The sequence below is a fragment of the Bos mutus genome, chromosome 21, assembly GCF_027580195.1.
Source record: "Bos mutus isolate GX-2022 chromosome 21, NWIPB_WYAK_1.1, whole genome shotgun sequence".
In the NCBI taxonomy this organism is placed as follows: domain Eukaryota; kingdom Metazoa; phylum Chordata; class Mammalia; order Artiodactyla; family Bovidae; genus Bos; species Bos mutus.
Genome location: NC_091637.1, coordinates 19177873 through 19198889, shown reverse-complemented (window position 1 = coordinate 19198889; position 21017 = coordinate 19177873). Strand labels below are relative to the sequence as shown.

General features: G+C 53.4%; 1 protein-coding gene across 1 annotated transcript; it reads left to right on the top strand.

Moving 5' to 3' along the window:
* Position 1: 1 nt before the first annotated feature.
* Positions 2-20003, top strand: HAPLN3 (hyaluronan and proteoglycan link protein 3). The gene is made up of 7 exons (XM_070358744.1): positions 2-3683; positions 8987-9206; positions 12669-12906; positions 13582-13922; positions 14087-14251; positions 17864-18385; positions 19031-20003. The coding sequence occupies exons 1-7, from the start codon at positions 3312-3314 to the stop codon at positions 19315-19317; spliced, it is 2145 nt and encodes a 714-aa protein (XP_070214845.1). The 5' UTR covers positions 2-3311; the 3' UTR covers positions 19318-20003.
* Positions 20004-21017: the final 1014 nt, after the last annotated feature.

Sequence of the window (21017 nt, the reverse complement as noted above, 5' to 3'; positions counted from 1 at the left end):
TTCCCTTGTGGCTCAGCTGGTAAAGAATCTGCCTGCAATGCTGGAGACCTGGGTTTGATCTCTGGGTTGGGAAGATCCCCTGGAGAAGGGAAAGGCTACCCACTGCAGTATTCTGGCCTGGAGAATTCCATGGACTGTATAGCCCATGAGGTCGCAAAGAGCTGGACACCACTGCGTGACTTTGACTCACTCAATGGGCTTAGACTTGGGCTGGTTGCGACTCCCGCCCTCAGCCCTCGCTGAGCCCCAGCATTCTGTGTCACTTGACCTGGCTGCAGAGAGGGAGGAGGCTGCTGGGGGCAGGGGCTGGCATCCCACTGGAGGGGTCAGGACTCTTCTCTATAGTTCTGCTTCAGAGCCATGCAGCCCCGGGCCTTAGTAGCTGCCAGGTGAGGGCCCCTGGGAGCCTGCGCAGTGGCTTCCTGCAGGCCTGCCTTTGCTCCTTTCCGGCTCCAGGAAAATAGGCGGAGGCGGCTGGTTTTCCCCTTCGGCAGTTTCCATTTTCTTTGCCACTGGAACGGTGGGCTGGAGGAGCTGTTAGAAACTTAGTGAACCTAGGCTGCTTTCAGAGCCGCAGGAGGCCCCAGCGTGGGGTGCAGTGTGGGATGGGGGGTGGTGGCAGGGCTCTGCCAAAGGGGCGAGGTGCTGCTGGCCAAGCACACTGGGTCCTGGGAAGCCACTGACAGTTTTACTCCAGGGCTTGGAGGGAACTCCGGGGGTACCCCTCTTCCCACTCTCCACCCTTAGCGGGAGGCCATTAGGAAGTGGCTCCTGTGTAGGGGGGCACACTGCAAGCCAGTGATCTGGAAGGGGGGCTGCAGATAAAGGAGGGACTGACTACCTGGGAGAGGGGCATATGAGACCACCCCTTAGTCTTGGGACCCAAGATGGATTTTACCGAACAGACTTTGGGAGTGTGCCTTGACACATTTAGGCAGCGTCTGGGCTGCAGATCTGGCCATGTGGCTGCCAAAGGGAGGGTGTGGTTTTGTTGGAACATCATCAGGGAAATTAGTCTAGAAGTGGCTCCTCCCCTAGAGCTTCTTGGCTGGGCTTCTTGGCTGGGCAGGGACAAAATAAAAGGCGCAGACTGTGGTCTCTGAATGAACTGGGAGGGTGGGGTTCCCCATCCTTGGGGGCTGGAGTTCCTTCCCATTTCAGAGCTCTCCTCTGTGGAGCTGCATGGTCTGGGTATGGAGTCTTTCTGGGTCGTTACTGACTTTAGGACTCCCTCCTAGGAGCACATTTTACCACCAAACTTGTTCAGGCCTCTCCTGGGGACTGAGCATCTTTTCCACCTTGCATCTCTGCTCTGAGATGGTTCCGTTCCCCCAGTAAGTTCCACTTGCAGTAAGTCCCAGAAGTCCCACTTGCAGAAGGGGAAACTGAGCTTCACTCCAGTCTGTCAACTTGTCCCTCTGTGGCATTGGATATTTCTTGCTGGCCAGTTTCACTGGATGGCTGGCCAGGTGGACTGGTGGGCAGTAGTCACGAACCTCCACCTGGCCTAGGAGACCCAAGGTGACTCTGGAGTTGCCTAAGCCACTTCTCAGTCCCTTATTTCGCTCATCTTTGCAGCTTTGGATGTGTTGGCCCATAGCCTTCTGAAAGTCCCCCCCTCCTGGGACCCTAGATAAGGGTCCCTTCCCTCCTGACCCCTTCTGTCCTTGACTTCTCTTCCTGGGCAGCCCCCTCCACTTCCAGAGCTTTCACCATCACCTCTACCAATTATGTTTTTTATTCCTGACCGCAGTCCTGAGAGCCACCTCTGAGATTTTACCTACTGGCCATCCCTGCCACTGGCCAGGATGTTAAACTTGCTTTGCTGTAACAAAACTGATCTTCCCTGACGTCCATCCATCCCTCTCCCTACGTGTGTGGCTGTCAGCACTGGGACCTGTTGACCTGCGTCTCCCAGGAGTCTAGACACCTTTTCATTCCTGGTTTAAATATAGTGGAGTGATTAGGAGCACAAGGCCTCAAGTTGGAGAACAGTGAAAGCGTTAGTCACTCAGTCGTGTCTGATGCTTTGTGACCCCATGGACTGTAGCCTACCAGGCTCCTCTGTCCATGGGATTTCCCAGGCAAGAATACTGGAGTGGGTTGCCATTTCCTTCTCCAGGGGATCTTCCGGACATGGGGCTTGAACCTGGGTCACCTGCATTGCAGGCGGATTCTTTACCATCTGAACTACCAGGGAAGCCTCCAAGTTGGAGAATCTGGGTTCAAATCCTGGCTCTGAGTGATCTTGGGCAATTTACTTAAATCCCTCTAAGCCTCATTTCCTACCTGTAAAGCAGAAATAAGAGGACCAACTCCATGGCCTTGGGTTGGATGGAGAGAATGTACATAAGCACTGATGCAAAGCCTGGCTCATCAGGGGCCTCAGAAACTTGGATCATTGTCACCAGAGCTTGCAAGGGTTTCCTAATTGTAACTTGCATCCTACTCATTTCCCCATCCCATCCATTCTGCACCCAGTCTTCTGACAGCTCTCCCTTGGGGAGGAAACTGCACTGGTTCCCTTTTGCCCATCAGGCCGGCATTCACTTTGGGTGCAGTTTAATCCACTGTGGAGAAGGGAATGGCTACCCACTCCAGTATTCTTGCTTGCAGAATCCCATGGACAGAGGAGCCTGGCGGGCTACAGTCCATGGGGTCACAGGAGTTGGACACGACTGAGCACACACACACTACTACAGCAGCTCTTTGTGCTCTGAGATGCTCCTGGCAAATCACACACACACATACTGTCAGGGTGTATTTAGGAAGAGGTTCCGGGTTCAGTGACCACTTGGCCAAGGCGGAAAGATCTCCTTAGGCTTGGCTGCTGAGGAACCAATGGGGCTTCCAGGCCAGGCCTCCTGTTGGCCTGGAGGGAAAATTAAACACCCAGTCCAAACAGGCGTCCTGGGAGGTGGCTGCCTGATAGCTGTGCTGACAGCTCAGGAGTCTGAAGCCGAGTCACCCCAGTTGGAGGAACCTGCAGAAGACTGACCGCCCCTGCAGGCTGCTGGGAGCATCATCTGCCCATCCTGTGTTCCCCCTTCCCACCCCCAGGACTACTCACTCTAGTCCCACCTACTAGGGGCAGACTCCCCTTCCCTGATGCTGAGTTAGCCGGCAGTAGATTTCCTGACGGTCAAACTCTAGGGCAGGAGGGATGTCAGCGCCCCTTTGCCTTCTCTGGGCGAAAGGCAGATGAGAGCGGTCAGCCCTCCCTCACCATAGCTCACCCGCAGTGTGGAGGTAGGGTGAGGGGGGCTTCCCCTTGCTTAGTCCCGTTACTTTTGGTAAACCGGTACGTTCTAATGAGACCCTCTCTCTGCGAACGCTCCTCTTCCACGCCCCTGAATATGACAGCCTCAACTCCTGGGCACTCCCTTCACCGCGCGGCCTGCCAGATGCTCCGCAGGTTGGGGTGGTCTCCAGCCGATTTGGGGTGGTCTCCAGGCAAGTCTGGAGGCCGCCCAAATCTGTCGCACCTCCTCCGTTTGGGCCCAGCCCAAGGGAGGGAAAGGGGCGTGTGTTCCTTTAAGGGGCTGGCCCGGCGGGAGCGCGGGGGTTCGTCCGCAGCCGCTTCCCTTCTGGCCATTCAAGATCCCCGAGTCCGCCTGCTTCCTCCGACCGGATCAGCCCCGCAGCCCGGAGCGCTTGAGCCGTCGAGGAGCCGCCTGGGGACGGTACGTAGCTCAGGGGTGGCCGGACTTCTGGGGCGCCCTATGGACCAATTCCTCTCTTCCCGCTTTCTCAGCCCCACGCTTCCCGGGGGGTTGGGGAAAGCGGGCAGGACGAGTGAGCCGGGCCCCGCGGGGCCGGGGCCAAGTTGGGTTGTGATCGCCGCCGCCGGTCGGGGGCGCCCCGGGCGCCCGCGGGTTCAGAGCAGCGCGCGGCGTGGGCTGGCTTGTGTGGGACCCTTGTGCATAGACCATGGTCTGCGAGGAGGCCAATTCAGAGGGAAACCAGTGGCCTCCGAGACCACCTCCCGGGTCTCCTCTCTCCCACCGGGTCTCTTCGCAACTTATCCCGCAGCCTCCAGCACAGCGCCGCAGGCGCCGGGTTCTGCCCTGGGGCATCAGTTGGATGCTCCTCTGTTGGGGGTGGGAGCGGGGGAGGGTGTCGGGAACACTGCGAGGGGCTGGGGACACCTCCTGAGGCGGCGGGCGGGTGGTCCTCTGCCGGCCTGCTTTGGCCCTCTCAGGGCAAACGCAATGGATGCTCGTGGGTTTCAGGCCTGGTTTCAGTGGGGTTTCTAACTTAGGGAACAGCCAGAGCGCGCGGAGAGTAAAGTCCTGGGTGGGAGATGGGATCCTGTAGGGAGGAATTTAGGGCTCCTGAGCAGCCCGGAAAGAAAAAACAAAAAACAGCGCCGGACACTTGGACCCAGCTCTGTCACCAACTCGCTGGGTGGCCTTCAGCAGCCTGTGACCCGGTCTGGACCTTGACGCCCAGCGCTGACCTCCGGAGGGCCTTTTGTCCTCTGCCCCAGGAGGAGGTGACCGAGAGGCGCCCTGGTCCCTCTCCCACAGCCCTGCACGGGCCAGCGGGCTGGGAATGCTGGTAGGAAACACCTCCGGACTTCTACTTTCCGGGAACCGCAGGTTTCAAAGGGCTTGGGGCACCGAAGTCAAATTCCTCTCCTGGAGCAGGCTGATGGAGACCTGGAGGGCAAGGTTGCCCTCTGCTGGTGTCAGGGAGACGTGTGCTGCCCGGTGGTGCAGTCGGGGTACCGGCTGTAGCTCATCTTCCTAACAAGTCAGGGTTCAGCTTATTCTGATGTGCAGAGGGGTCCTAAGCCAAGTGGTGGCTGGGAAAAGCAAAGGATGGGTCGTCAGAAATCAGGGAATCCACACATCTTGTTTCGGTCATTCCAATTCATTAGTGAGCTAGGGGAAAAACCCAGACCAGAAACTAAGAGCTGTTTTGGCTCAGGGCTTAGTTTCTGAACCTTGAATTACTTCATGCATGACTGGTAAGAACCCTGGGGGAGCAACGTCGGTATGACATGGTCTGGTGGTGATTTTTTTTTTTCCAGCTCACTAATGTATTAAAGTGACCAAAACAAAGAGTTCTTCACCATTAAAGAGCAAACCTCAGCAATGTGTGAATTCCTTAAGATAAATGCTGTCAGTCCTGCAGAAAGTGCCTTTCTTATTGATGTCCCTCACTATTTGAATGCTTGCTATTCACTGTCAGCACTCAAGAACCAAATAGATATGAATAACACAGCATCCCTCCCTGTCCAGATTCCCCAAACTCTCAGTATCCAAACTCTTGCCATCCCATCTGAAGGACGCGAGAGATTTGGTGAAGGAGGAGCACTGTACTGCTGGTTTAGCTGCTGAACAGAACTCAGTTTAAAGTTCTACTGATAAAAATAGAAACCAGGGACTTCCCTGGTGATCCAGTGATTAAGAATCCACCTTCCAATGCAGAGGACGCACGTTCGATCCCTGGCCGGGGAATTACATCCCACATACCTCAGGGCCATGGAATTCTCCTGGCCAGAATACTGCTCAGATTGACCCTTCGGGTTGACCCTTTGGTCCGGAAGATCCCCTGGAGAAGGAAATGTCAACCCACTTCAAATTCTTGCCTGGGAAATTCCATGGACAGAGGAGCCTGGTGGGCTGCAGTCCATGGGGTCACAAAGAGTTGGACATGACTGAGCGACTAGCACTACCTCAGGGCAACTAAGCCTGTGAGCAGCCACTAGAGAGCCCACAACTAGAGAAGCCTGTGCATCACAACTAGTGAGCCCACCCACTGCAACTAGAGAAGCTCCTGTGTGCCGCAAGTAGAGAAAAGCCTGCCCAATGGAAAGAGACCCAGCACAGCCAAAAAAAAGTGGGAAACAGCTGAAGAAGTTGCAAAGACATTTCCTCTGTGTTAAAAAACAAAACAAAACATTTAAGAAGATGACTCTACCCTGGGTCAGACTTTTAATTTTGGTAAACCTGGTATCTTTTGGAATCCAATGCCCCGAAGAACCCACATCCTGAAGGAAGAAGCGTTTATCCAGTGGTGGGTGAAAGCTGCAAACTGCAGATTGACATGCTGGTTTTTTTTTTTTTCAGGATTGCTCTTGTTTCTGTTAGTGCTCTGGTTACAAAGTTGCATGTGTTTTGAGCTGTTGAGTTGTTCAGTCCTGTCTGACTCTTTTGCGACCCTATGGACTGTAGCCTACCAGGCTCCTCTGTCCACCGGATTTCCCAGGCAAGAATACTGGAGTGGGTTGCCATGCCCTCCTCCAGGGGATCTTCTAGACCCTCTAGACCCAGGGATCACACCTGTGTCTCTGGCATCTCCTGTATTGGCAGGTGAATTCTTTATCACTGAGCCACCTGGGAAGCTCCTGTTTGTGCTTAGGCTGCTTAGATCCAAGTCACCAAGAGGCTCTGTGGATGTCACCTGGGGATTTGTCTTGGACAGGAGCGGGGCTCACAGCGTCCTCCTGTCATGCACAGCACACAGGGCAAGTCTGGGCTTTGGGTTCCCTGCAAAGAGCCCCTCCCTGGGCTTTGGGGCTCCCTCCCATCAACTTCCTTCACATCATTGCTTCTTCTCCAGTAAGAGCGCCTAACTGTTCTGAAAACAAGAATGTTTCCTCCATGTTCCTCCACTCTTACAGGCCAATGCTTTTCTTCTTTCCCCTCCCTTCCTCTCCCTTTCTCTGGTTTTGCTGTATCCCTCCCCTTCTAGTTCCTGTACACAGGCATTCTTAGGGTCACACACAATCATAGCAGAGTGGCAAGTCTGTGTTCTGCTTTGTCTACCCTAAATTATACCCTGTGTACTTTCCACGTTGCTGCCTGATGATCATACTCATACTTCCAAATGCCTGCTGTCAACTCTGGTATCGCTGCCCCAGAGTCCGATTTCCATTCAGGTGCTGGAGGGATGTTTTTAACATGTAGGTCTGATCCTGTGGCTCCTCTGCCTAAAGCCACTACTAGCACCCAGGGCCTTGGGGACAAAGGACAGGCTGCTGAGTCTGACACCCAAGGGCATCTAGACACTGGTCCTTCTGTCCTCCTCTCCCAAGTTTCAGCCAGAGCCTTAGCAGAAAGCAGAATTCACCCTGGATGTTTCCAATAAAGACTCTCTAATGACGGCTCAGGGGTAAAGAAACTACCTGCCAATGCAGGAGCCACGGGAAATGGTGGGCTTGACCCCTGGGCTGGGAAGATCCCTTGGAGAAGGAAATGGCAACCCACTCCAATATTATTGTCTGGAGAATCCCACGGATAGAGGAACCCAATAGACCACAGTCCATGGGGTTGCAAAGATTTGGACCCAATTGAAGTAACTGAGTACACACACGGCAATTTCAGTAAACAGACAAGCAGGGCAGGAATGAGGGGGAGGTATGTGGGGCACGAGGCTCATGTACAATTTTTTTTTTTCAATGTGAACCATTTTTAAAGTCTCTACTGAATTTGTTACAACACTGCTTCTATTTTATGTCTTGGTTTTCTTGACTACCAGACATGTGGGATCCCAGCTTCCCAACCAGGGATCAAACCCACACCCCCTACATTGGAAAGTAAAGTCTTAACCACTGGACCACCAGGGAAGTCCCCTCATGTGAAAATTGGAGGGAGGGGAGTATGCATGCCAAAAATCTCAATAATCAAGACATAATATTTTGATGCAATGCAAAGAAAATTGAATCCACAATCTATAGCCCTTGGGCCAGCTGCCTATTATATTTGAGTGTCCACTTAAACTGTAAGAGCTCCCCAGAAGTATTCTAGCATGGCATAAAAAAAAATTTTTTTTAACCTCTACCTCCACAGTCGTTTCTGGACTGAAACAAAAGCTTTGCAGTGCAGGACTCATCCTCACTAGCCATGAATGCACCTGATATTTTCTAGTCTAGTCTGGTCTCTTCAATGTTATTTTAAAATGCTGCTCACAACTTTTCCAATTCAACTTTGCAGTTTGAAAATGGTGATACTGTCATATGGTCCTGCTTAATTTTTTCTACAGTCTTTTCACTGCCTCCTAATTCCTGCTTGGGCTTCCCTGGTGGCTCAGTGGTAAAGAATCTGCCTGCCAATGCAGAAGACACGGGTTTGATCCCTGATCCAGGAAGATCCCCTGGAGGAAGGCATGGAAATCAACTCCAGTATTCTTGTCTGGAGAATCCCATGGAGAAAGGAGGCTACGGTACATGGGGTCACAAAAGAGTCTGACACGACTTAGGGACTAAAAAAATGACAGCAATAAATTCCTGCTTAGGATTTGTCGGCTTGCCTGTTGCCCATCTTGCCTGCAGAGTGCAGTCCTCTGAGAGCAGGGACCTCATCTTGCTCATCACCGCTGTTGTCCGGCCGCGAGAACGGTGCCTAGCGTGCCGAAGCTGCTGTATCACAGGGGTCCCCAACCTCCAGGATCTAATGCCTGGTCATCCGAGATGGAGCTGATGTAATAATAATAAAAATAAAGTACACAATAAACGTAGTGTGCTTGAATCATTCTGAAACCATCACCACCCCGACCACCACCCTGCCCTAGTCCATGAAAACATTGTCTTCCTTGAAACAGGTCCCTGGTGCCAAAAAGGTTGGAAAGTGAAAGTCTTTCAGTCGTGACCAACTCTGCAACCCCATTGACTGCAGCCTGCCAGGCTTCTCTGTCCGTGGAATTCTACAGGCAAGAATACAGGAGTGGGTTGCTGTTCCCTTCTCCAAGGGATCTTTCAACCCAGGGACTGAACTCCAGCCTCCTGCATTGCAGGAAGATTCTTTAGCATCTGAGCCACACACACACACACACACACACACACACACACACACACACACACAAACCAGGGGATCTTCCAGACCCAGGGATCGAACCCTTGTCTCCTGCTTGATAGGCAGATTCTTTACCACTGAACCACAAAGGAAGCTGCTAAATTCCTGTTGATTGAACGAATGAGTAAGTTGGTCCCTGGGCCCCGCTGCAGACTTCTCTCACTGGCTTGTTTTCCTCCTCCCAGTTTGCCCCGGGCCCCAGCCTTGTCTGGACACCCTGGCGCTGCCCTGTGTGTGACGCCATGGGCCTGCGGCTCCCGATCCTGCTGCTCCTGCTGTGCTGTGTCTCCGGCCTGCCTTTCTACAACGGCTTCTACTACTCCAATCGTCCCAACGGCCGGAACCTGGGCAACGGCTACAGTGAAGGTGGGTGGCCTCTTGGCTCTGCTCTTAACTCGGCTCTTGGTTCGGCTAGGTGACGAAGGCCTCTCCTGGCCCCTGCAAGTTCCGAGTTGGGTGGGGGCTCAGGGTGTGAAGCCAGCAGCCCTGCTCCCATCTGGGCCAGTGCAGTGGTCCAGCCTTCTCGCTAAGATGAGCAGAAGGGTGGTTCTGTTACTCCATGTCTACTGGCCCCTCAGATATGGAGGGCTTCCTTGCTGGCTCAGTCAGTAAAGAATCTGCCCGCAATGCGGGAGACCCAGGTTTGATCCCTGGGTTGGGAAGATCCCCTGGAGGAGGAAATGGCAACCCACTCCAGCATTCCAGCCTGGAGAATCCCACGGAAAGAGGAGCCTGGTAGGCTACAGCCCATGGGGTTGCAAGAGTCAGACATGACTGAGCAACTAAACCAACAGCCCATGGGTGTGGAGCTGAATGCACTGTAGCACGGTCAATTTTGCTTTTTATACTTTCCCCAAAGTCCTGCCAGTTTTGCAAAATTCCACTTAAATGTGACTTCCCCAGGTCTTCCCAGTGGAAAAGGGGTTTGGAGTTAGGGAGATGTGTTTGACTCTCCATTTTGCCACTTACTAGCTATGCAGCTTTGGGCAGGTGACTTTTTTTTTTTTTGATTTAATTTTATTTTTAAACTTTACAATATTGTATTGGTTTTGCCAAACATCGAAATGAATCCGCCACAGGTATACATGTGTTCCCCATCCTGAACCCTCCTCCCTCCTCCCTCCCCAAGGTGACTTTTTAAAAAACTTTCATTTGCGTTTTTTTTTTTTTTTGCGGCATTTCTTCCCCGGGGCGTAAGTTTCTTTTTAAATATTTATTTGTTTATTTGGCTGTGCTGAGTCTTAGTTGTGACACTTTGGGATCTTTAGTTAAGGTATGTGGGATCTAGTTCCCTGACCAGGGATGGAACCCAGGCCCCCTGCACTGGGAGTGTGAAGTCTTAGCCACGGACCACCAGGGAAGTCCCAGGGCCATAAATTATTGTTTTTTTTTGCTTTGGGGATATCTTTTTCTTCTGTGCAGCCTTCTCTTCTGGTTTAGGAATAATCTGACCTTTTTCAGTAAGGATCATCTACATGTGTCAGGGGAGCTTAGGTATGGGTTGATCCAACCCTGAGCTCTGTAAGTCCTGTCCCTCATCTTTAGAGGCTTTGTTCACCTGGACGTGCTTGACGACCGGAAAATCTCCATCTAAGCTCTGAAGTCTGGAGTCACTCTGCATTTCTGAGCATGTGCAATAAAAACTCAGCACTCTTCTTGGGCCACTGACCCTGCATCCAGCCCCACTGTTTGGCCTGGGAACACCTATCAACACCATTGTAATGACGGAATGGCTCACGATATGTTTAAAGTGACATCTTTCAGATACTTGGTGGCTTTCCGGATATGCATACCCTTCATGGCCTGGGTGGTTTCATGAGCATTCTTAGAAGAAAGTGAAAGTCGCTTAGTTGTGTCTGACCAACTTTTGTGACCCCATGGACTATACAGTCCATGGAATTCTCCAGGCCAGAATACTGCAGTGGGTAGCCTTTCCCTTCTCCAGGGGTTCTTCCCAACTCAGGGATCAAACCCAGGTCTCCCACATGTGGGCGGATTCTTTACCAGCTGAGCCACAAGGGAAGCCCAAGAATACTGGAGTGGGTAGCCTATCCCTTCTCCAGGGGATCTTCCCAACCCAGGAATCGAACTGGGGTCTCCTGCATTGCAGGCAGATTCTTTACCAGCTGAGCCACCAGGGAAGCAGTGTTCTTAAAGTGAACATGAAAATTTGAACCTCTTGATTTTGTGCAGTTTTCTGGGTCAAGTGAATAGCAAACCATTTTTAGAGGTCACTTCAGGCCAGTTACTGGAAAAGCCAGGTGACTTTTTATCAGCAGCTTTATGCACCTACTCTGCATCATTTGTTAGGTCATATGAGCCTCCTAGAAACTTGGACACAGGCAAGTCGTTAGGTATGGCTGTTTTTCAGCATGAGATTCTCTGCAAGGAGCCTCCCTGTCTATCCCTTGCTTACTCCTGAGGTTACCCCTTCCCCTTCTCTATGTACCTCTAAGGTCTCAAGTCCAGACCTAAGGCCATGAGACCATGAGGCCCCAATAGGAAGACTCAAGTGAGAGATGGGCCAGCCTTAGCCCAAAAATCTGGTTCTTATGGAGCATGTTAGGCTCGGAGTTTATTTGTCCCCCTGAGCCTGACTGCAGTCTCCTCTCTAAGCCCTGGCCTCATCTCACCTGTGTCTCTAGGTGTTTGGGAAGAGTCGTGGTGGACGGCTGGACAGAGTGAAGGGCAGGCTGTGGTCTCTTGGGACCAGTGTGTTAGAGAAGGAGACTCAGATGATCTGAGTCCCCCCACACTCCCATCTGAGGTGCTCTTGCTGCCAGCTACACCAATTTGCCTTTTGCTTTTCTTTTTTTTTTAGCTGAACCATGTGGCATCTTAGTTCCCCGACCATGGATCAAACCCACCTCCCCCCACTGCCACCGCAGTGAAAGGGTGGATTCTTTCTTCCCCCCATTAAAAAATTTTAAATATATTTAAAAAGTGAACAGGACAGGGAAGTCTGGTGTGCTGCTTCCATGGGGTCATGAAGAGTTGGACATGACTGAGCGACTCAATAACAACAAAACATTTTTACAGTGTTATATTGCTGCTGCTGCTGCTGCTGCTAAGTCGCTTCAGTCGTGTCCGACTCTGTGCGACCCCAGAGACGGAAGCCCGCCAGGCTCCCCCGTCCCTGGGATTCTCCAGGCAAGAACACTGGAGTGGGTTGCCATTTCCTTCTCCAGTGCATGAAAGTGAAAAGTGAAAGTGAAGTCACTCAGTCCCATGGTCTGCAGCCCACCAGGCTCCTCCATCCATGGGATTTTCCAGGCAAGAGTGCTGGAGTGGGGTGCCATTGCCTTCTCCATGGTTTCTGCTATACAACACAAATCAGCCATAATTATACACACCCCTTCTGTCTCTAGCCTCCCTCCCCTCTCCGCATCCCATCCCTCCAGGTTCTCACAGAGCACCAGAGATAGCCTCCCTGTGCTACATAGCAACTTCTCATCTGCCATCCATGGACCATCAGTGAAGTCCACCAGTTCGCATCTTCTGCCCAACAAGCCTAGTGGTTTAAGACAACAGCCGCGTACTTTGCTCATGGTTTCATGGGCCAGCGTTTTGGGCTGGGCTCTGTCTCTTCTGTCTTGGCTGTGCTCCCTTGATTGTGCCTGCGGTGGGCGGGCAGGTCAGCTGGGGGCTGGTGGGTCTAGGATGGCCTCACTGTCTAGCTCTGGGAGGAGATGTAAAGCAGATACTGGTTCTGCGTTGGACTTGGGCAGCAGACAGGAGATGACAGTTGTAGACCTTTCTGAGGACTGTGTGTGTGTGTGTGTGTGTTGAGAAGCCTCTGTTTCAGTGGAGGTGGTGTCCCATCACTGGGCCCTGCCCACCCATTCAAGCCCCTTCCGCCCCTCCCAGGTGTGGTCTTTCCTTACCAGCACCCCAAGGGCGCTACAAGTTCAACCACGGCCCAGCAGGCCTGCGAGAGCAGAGCAGCGGTGGTGGCCTCTTTACGACAGCTGTTCCGGAGCCTGGAGGAGAGGGCCTGGCAGACTGGTCTGCAGCAGGCTGGCTGCGGGCGCTCGGTCCAGTACCCGTCCGCGCGGGCGGCGCCGCAGGAGCCTGGGGCTGGCCCGGCGCGCAGCTACGACCAGCGGCACCGCCGCCTGCACACCTTCTGACGTGTTCTGCTTGAGGTTGCCCTCAGGGGTGAGTGGACTGGCCAGCTTGCAGACTCTTGGTGGAAGGGCAGCCTCTGGGGGCCTTCAGTCCTCTCTGCCCACCCTGTTGGCACTTCCAGCTGAAGCCCTGTGCCTTGATGCTGCTTCACGCGATCATCGGTTCAGTCAATCATCCAACATTCCTGAGTGCCTACTAGGTGCTGGGTCATCATAGACAGATAAAACACAGTCTGCCCTCACAAAGGAGCTCATTTCATGGGAAGATACATGAACAAAAACACATCGTTTCAGTGCCATATCCCGGATTTGGCGCAAGTAGGTCTTCAATAAATGGCTGAGCAGATGAGAGACTCTTGATTGGGTCAGCCAGGGTGGGGCGCCCACCTAGAAGTGAAATTAGGAAGGGCTGGGACAGGTACAGACCTGATTGGCAGAACCGGTACCACGGCTGGGGATGATGCTTTGGAGGCTGGTTGGAAGGTGCCCTGGCGTCTCACTGCCAGGCGCTCACAGTGGCAGCTCCCTAAGTGCAGAGAGTTAACAGGTCTTTTTGGGGCTGGGTGGTGGGTCTGCATGGGCTGGCCTTGCCCCAGGCCCTCTCTGGCTGCCCTCTCCCTTCTCTGTCCTCACGCCTGCCTCCAACAGGGCAGGTGTACTACCTGGAGCACCCTGGCTGGCGCTGGCAGAGCAGGAGGCCTGCGGAAGATAGGCGCCCAGATCGTGAGTGGGCAACTGTTTGCTGCCTGGAAGTTCCGTGGCCTGGACGCTGCGATGCTGGCTGGCTGGCGACGGCGGTGCCCAGCTACCCCTATGTATGAAACTCACCCACGGTTCAACTGTATGGAATTTTGTGACCTGAGGTCGAAGCTTTGGCTTCCCGACCCACACAGCCGCCAGTGCAGATCTGCTACCGACGCGCCAGCTCCCAGGTCGCTCTGTGCCCTGCCCTCCCTCGCAGGCGGTGTTATTGAGTGGTTAGTTTCCCTCGCAGGTTGGGAGCCAATTTCATCTTGTTTTTATACTTTCCAACTTAAAATTATTTTTAAATATTATTTTGGGTAAATCACAGATCCCAAATCGTCCCTTTACTCGGGTCCCTTTGCCAAGGCTCTCACCCTCTGAATCCTCCTGCCTCTCTCTCTGGGACGTTTGAAGTCCTTGGGCTCATGGCGCTCTCTGCCATCATGGAGTCCATCCCTCTCCCAGCCCTGGGGAGGCTGTTCCCAGAGCGGCAGTGGCAGTGGCACGAGAGCCAGGGCTGCGACCGTCCTCTGCCTCTGCCTGGGGACAAGGGGGCAGCCAGGTGGCTCTGGAGCTGGGGTTGGGCCTGGTGGTCTCCTGCCCCTTGTACTTCTTTGGGAGCAGCTGGCCCGTGTCAGCATGGCGGAGGAGCCTGGGCAGGAGGTGGGTCCCTGGGCTTCCACGTGATGTCCCAGGGTAGGGAAGATCCGCCCCATGTTTTCCTTCTCTCTTGGCTCCAAAGAGTCTGTGTTTTGTTCTCATTTTCTCTGTTTGGCGAGTGGCCCTCAGGTCTGTGTACTATTTTGGACAATAAATGGTGCTGTGACCTCCTCCATCCTGAGCCTCCTCTGTGTCATGCTTTTTTTTTTTAACATTTTAGCTAACACTGCCTCTGGCTGCACCAGGTCTTAGTTGTGACATGGGATTTTCGATCTGCATTGCAACAGGCAAACCTTTAGTTGGTCATGTGGGATCTAGTTCCTTGACCAGGATCAAACCCAGGCTCCTGCAATGGGGAGTGTGGAGTCTTAGCCACTGAACCACGAGGGAAGTCTCTGTGTCTCAGTCCCCATCTCATTCAGTCTTAGGGTCAGCTCTCTGCATGGGGACGGTTCTGTCCTAGACTGAAGAGGTCGCCTGGGTCTGTCCACTGGCGTGGGCAGGGAACACCATGGGCTGCACCTTCCAGGCTGCCTTGGTCTTGCCTGGCCTGCCTGTGTATATCCTGCCTCAGGGACTGACCTGGCGGCTGGGGCCTGGCGTGTTCTCCCATCATCCCACTCCGGGCTGTGTGTCTGTGTGGATCCAGCATAAGAGTGGGAGGCTGGAGGAAGCTATTCTACCTGGTCCCCCCACCCCATGTCAGCCTCAAGATCTCCTGCTTCTGCACAGGCATACCTCTGCCACCCACAGTTGATCCTTTAGCAAGGTGCTTCTCCAAGTGTGGCGGCACCACCAGCTTCACCTGGGAATGTGTTTGAGATGCAACTTTCTGCCCGACCCCAGACCCGCTGAGTCAAAAACCCTGGGTGGTCTCTCACAAGTCCTCTGATGCAGACTCAAGGTTGAAAACCAATGACATAGCTGTGTTCCCAATGAATCAGTTACTATAAGCAGCACAATTTTGAGTTCCTACTCTGTGACCATCGCTGCATCTTCTACTTTTGTCCACGGATCCTTTCCAGGCTGTGGGTAACCTGGGCACACAAAAATACTCACCAGCAAACACTCAACCACACAAGTACACACCCAAGAGACATCAGCAGACTCACACTGGCACATGCTAACCAGCACCAGTGTTAGTCCTCAGTTGTCCTACTCTTTGTGACCCCATGGTCCATAGGCTGCCAGGCTCCTCTGTCAATGGAATTCTCCAGGCAAGAATACTGGGTGGGTTGCCATTCCCTTCTCCAGGATCTTCCCAGCAGGCATCGAACCCGGTCTCCTGCATTGCAGAGACTCTTACCATCTACAACCAACATCAGACACTTTGAGCAAGTGTGATGAGGGAGTGGCACTAACCTGACCTTCCAGGAGGCTAGTGGATGGTAACTGTCTGGCACACACAGCCCAGCCTCCACCAAGGTCTGTTGGGGAAATCCATAAACAATTGAAAGCGTTTTCATTGATAACCTACAGCCTACTACGGGCAGGATGCCCAGACCTTTGTGCTAGTGGCTAGCTAACCCATTTGACCCCAAAAATGTATAAACAAGATTCACCATTCCCAGACTGTCTGCAGTTTTTTCTTCCCTCTTATAAATCGTGATTTTGCTTCTGTTCTTGGACTCACTCTATAAATCGACTCCTCTTGTGTGAGCAAACAGTGTAATCAAAGACAAACTTGGAAAGTGACCCAGTCTGGCAGGTTGCTGCTCTCTGACAGGGTGCCAACTCACAGATCCATACACAGCACCTCTTGGCTGTCACACACACACACACACACACACACACATATGTGTGCACACACACACACACACACATAACTCATATAAGAATAGAGCATCACACCTGTGTGGTGTCCCAGGCCTTCAATCAAACAGGATTATAAATTTAGAGTCATTTGATCAAGTGTGTCCCTGCAGCCCCATTCTAAGAAACTTCTCAGTAGATCCTGGACTATGGTTGCCTTCTCTTTAAATTAAGAAAAAGAAGGGAAAAGAAAAGAAATAGATCTCTTCCAATGTCTTTATTATTATAATTATCATAATCTTTACTTTTCAAAAATATAAATAGGTGCGGAACCCTGGTGCCTGCAGTCGAGGGGTGGGGAAAGGTGGGGAGAGGGTGGGTGACACTCCCACAGGAAGGAAGTGCCCCCGACCCAGCCCTGCCGAGACGGACACCTGCTCGGGTGGCAGACCCAGGTGAGAGGACTCTGGAGGAGGGACCTTGGAGGAACCCGACCCCCCAACAGATCCCTTGATGGCTTGCTCTCAGTGGGCTGGAAGCCACCCCTTCTCCCTGAGCTTCTCCCGACACAGATGAACTCCATCTTATCCAATACATTCAGCTGCGGTTCCAGAGTTCTTCAGCCCTCAGGTCTCTCTGCCCCTCCTCCCTCCTCCCTAGCTCTCCCTGGAGGTGAAAGAACCAACGAACCAACGATTGCACTGCTCTTGGATAAAGTCAGGAAACAAAAATAATCTTCTTTATTTAACAACCCCTTCCCTTCTCCCCTGTCCCTGTGCTGGTCCCTGGAAAGGCACGATGGGAGATTGAAGGAACGCTCTAAACTCCAGTCCATGGGTTACCATACGTTTACTTTGCTTTGGCGTTTGAGAAATTAGATGCAGATAAGTCGTCTGTCACACGTGGGAAGTTTCTTGCATCCTCCTCTGAAGCTTCCATATTAATGTTAACACAGACGATGAGGTCTCAGCTACTGAGTCAGAGCCCAGCAACGCCTGTCTCCTGTAGGTGGCAGCACCTCCTCACTGGTGGCTTAGTTCAGGCTGCAGTAACAAAACAGCCTTGGTGACCTCTGAACAACAGATTCATTTCACACAGTTCTAGAGGCTGGAAGTCCCAGACCAGGGTGCCAGGTCGCGCAGACTTCTATGTCCTCACAACGGTGGAAGGGGCTTGGGGGGAACTCTCTGGGGTGTCTTTTTTAAGGGTACTAACCCCATTCATGAGGACTCCACCGTCATAACCTAATTACCTCCCAAAGGCGCCATCTCCTAATACCATCATATTGGGCATTAGGATTTATTTACTTAGCTGCGCTGTGCGACTTGCGGGATCTTAGTCCCCTGACCAGGGATCGATCCTGGGCCCTGGCAGTGAAAGCACCATTTCCTAACCACTGGACCGCAAGGGGGAATTCCTGGGCATTAGGATTTAAACATCTGAATTGAGACCATGGGCTTCCTCAGTGGCTCAGTGGTAAAGAATCCTCCTGCAATGTAGGAGATGTAGAGGACGAAGGTTAGTCCCTGGGTCGGGAAGATCCCCTGGAGATGGAAATGGCAGCTCACTCCAGGATTCTTGCCTGGAAAAATAGACAGGAGCCCAGAGGGCTCCAGCCCATGGGGTCACAAAGAGTCAACTGAGTGACTCGGCAGGCATACTGCGCCCATAGCAGTGGGGTTCTTGGAACAGCCCTGTGGGTTAGGTATTAATCCTGGTCTGTAATTGGGGATATTATTTGACTGACTCATTCCTTTAACAAGTTAGTAGTTTTCTGAGTGCTGCTGTGCGCCTGTCTAGCTCTGGGAGGGAGATGTAAAGCAGATACTGGTTCTGCGTTGGACTTGGGCAGCAGACAGGAGATGACAGTTTGTAGACCTTTTCTGAGGGACTGTGTGTGTGTGTGTGTGTTGAGGGAAGCCTCTGTTTCAGTGGAGGTGGGTGTCCCATCACTGGGCCCTGCCCACCCATTCAAGCCCCCTTTTCCGCCCTCCCCAGGTGTGGTCTTTCCTTACCAGCACCCCCAAGGGCGCTACAAGTTCAACTTCCACGAAGCCCAGCAGGCCTGCGAGGAGCAGGACGCGGTGGTGGCCTCTTTCGAGCAGCTGTTCCGGGCCTGGGAGGAGGGCCTGGACTGGTGCAACGCGGGCTGGCTGCAGGACGCCTCGGTCCAGTACCCCGTCACGCAGGCCCGGCGCCCCTGCGGAGGCCTGGGGCTGGCCCCCGGCGTGCGCAGCTACGGCCCGCGGCACCGCCGCCTGCACCGCTACGACGTGTTCTGCTTCGCGGTTGCCCTCAGGGGTGAGTGGACTGGCCAAGCACGGGCCTGCGGGTGGAAGGGCAGCCTCTGGGGGGGCCTTCAGTCCTCTCTGCCCACCCTGTTGGCACTTCCAGCTGAAGCCCTGTGCCTTGATGCTGCTGCTTCACACCGATCATCGGTTCAGTCAATCATCCAACATTCCCTGAGTGCCTACTAGGTGCTGGGTCATCATAGACAGATAAAACACAGTCTGCCCTCACAAAGGAGCTCATTTCATGGGAAGATACATGAACAAAAACACATCGTTTCAGTGCCATATCCCAGTTTGGCACTTAGTAGGTGCTCAATAAATGGCTGAGCAGATGAGAGACTCTTGATTGGTCCAGCAGAGGTGGGGCGCCCACCTAGAGTGAAATTAGGAAAGGGCTGGGACAGAGTACAGACCTGATTGTGGGGAACCCGGTACCACGGCTGGGGGGGATGATGCTTTTGGAGAGGGGCTGAGATTTGGGAAGGTGCCCCTGACGTCTCCACTGCAGACGCTCCATAGTGTGGCAGCTCCCTAAGTGCAGAGAGTTAACAGGTCTTTTGGGGGCTGGGTGGTGGGGTCTGCATGGGCTGGCCTTGCCCCAGGCCCTCTCTGGCTGCCCTCTCCCTTCTCTGTCCTCACGCCCTGCCTCCAACAGGGCAGGTGTACTACCTGGAGCACCCTGAGAAGCTGACGCTGGCAGAGGCAAGGGAGGCCTGCCGGGAAGATGGCGCCCAGATCGCGAAGGTGGGCCAGCTGTTTGCTGCCTGGAAGTTCCGTGGCCTGGACCGCTGCGATGCTGGCTGGCTGGCAGACGGCAGTGCCCGCTACCCTGTGGCTCACCCACGTTCCAACTGTGGGGCCCTGGAGCCTGGGGTCCGAAGCTTTGGCTTCCCCGACCCACACAGCCGCCAGTACGGCGTCTACTGCTACCGGCCGCGCTAGCTCCAGGTCGCTCTGTACCCTGCCCCCCTCCCCTCACGGGCGGTATTTATTGAGTAGTTCGTTTTCCCTCGCAGGTTGGGGCAATTTTCATCTTGTTTTTATACTTTCCAACTTAAAATTATTTTTAAATATTATTTTTTGGGTAAATCCCACAGATCCCAAATCGTCCCTTTACTCGGGTCCCTTTGCCAAGGCTCTCACCCTCCCTGAATCCTCCTGCCTCTCTCCTCTGGGACGTTTGAAGTCCTTGGGCTCATGAGCGCTCTCTGCCATCGCGGAGTCCATCCCCTCTCCCAGCCCTGGGGAGGCTGTTCCCAGAGCCGGCAGTGGCAGTGGCACGAGGAGCCAGGGCTGCGACCCGTCCTCTGCCTCTGCCTGGGGACAAGGGGGCAGCCAGGTGGCTCTGGAGCTGGGGTTCGGGCCTGGTGGTCTCCTGCCCCTTGTACTTCTTTGGGGAGCAGCTGGCCCGTGTCAGCATGGCGGAGGAGCCTGGGCAGGAGGTGGGTCCCTGGGCTTCCACGTGATGTCCCAGGGTAGGGAGAGAGATCCCGCCCCATGTTTTCCTTCTCTCTTGGCTCCAAAGAGTCTGTGTTTTGTTCTCATTTTTCTCTGTTTGGCGAGTGGCCCTCAGGTCTGTGTACTATTTTGGACAATAAATGGTGCTGTGACCCCTCCCTCCATCCTGAGCCCTCCTCTGTGTCATGCTTTTTTTTTTTAACATTTGCTTCTTTACTTATCTGGCTGCACCAGGTCTTAGTTGTGACATGCGGGATTTTCGATCTGCATTGCAACAGGCAAACCTTTAGTTGGTCATGTGGGATCTAGTTCCTTGACCAGGGATCAAACCCAGGCTCCCTGCAATGGGAGTGTGGAGTCTTAGCCACTGAACCACGAGGGAAGTCTCTGTGTCTCAGTCTTTATCTCATTCAGTCTTAGGGTCCAGCTCTCTGCATGGGGGACGGTTCTGTCCTAGACTGAAGAGGTCGCCTGGGTCTGTCCACTGGCGTGGGCAGGGAACACCATGGGCTGCACCTTCAGGCTGCCTTGGTCTTGCCTGGCCTGCCTGTGTATATCCTGCCTCAGGGACTGACCTAGCGGCTGGAGGCCCTGGCGTGTTCTCCCATCATCCCACTCCGGGCTGTGTGTCTGTGTGGATCCAGCATAAGAGTGGGAGGCTGGAGGAGGCTATTCCTCACCCTGGTCCCCACCCCCATGTCAGCCTCAAGATCTCCTGCTTCTGCACAGGCATACCTCTGCCACCCACAGTTGATCCTTTAGCAAGGTGCTTCTCCAAGTGTGGCCGGCACCACCAGCTTCACCTGGGAATGTGTTTGAGATGCAACTTTCTGCACCCGACCCCCAGACCCGCTGAGTCAAAAACCCTGGAGTGGGGTCTCTCACAAGTCCTCCTGATGCAGACTCAAGGTTGAAAACCAATGACATAGCTGTGTTCCCAATGAATCAGTTACTATAAAACGGCACAATTTTTGAGTTCCTACTCTGTGACCATCGCTGCATCTTCTACTTTTGTCCACGGATCCTTTCCAGAGCTGTAGGTAACCTGGGCACACAAAAATACTCACCAGCAAACACTCAACCACACAAGTACACACCCGAAGAGACATCAGCAGACTCACACTGGCACATGCTAACCAGCACCAGTGTTAGTCCCTCAGTTGTGTCCTACTCTTTGTGACCCC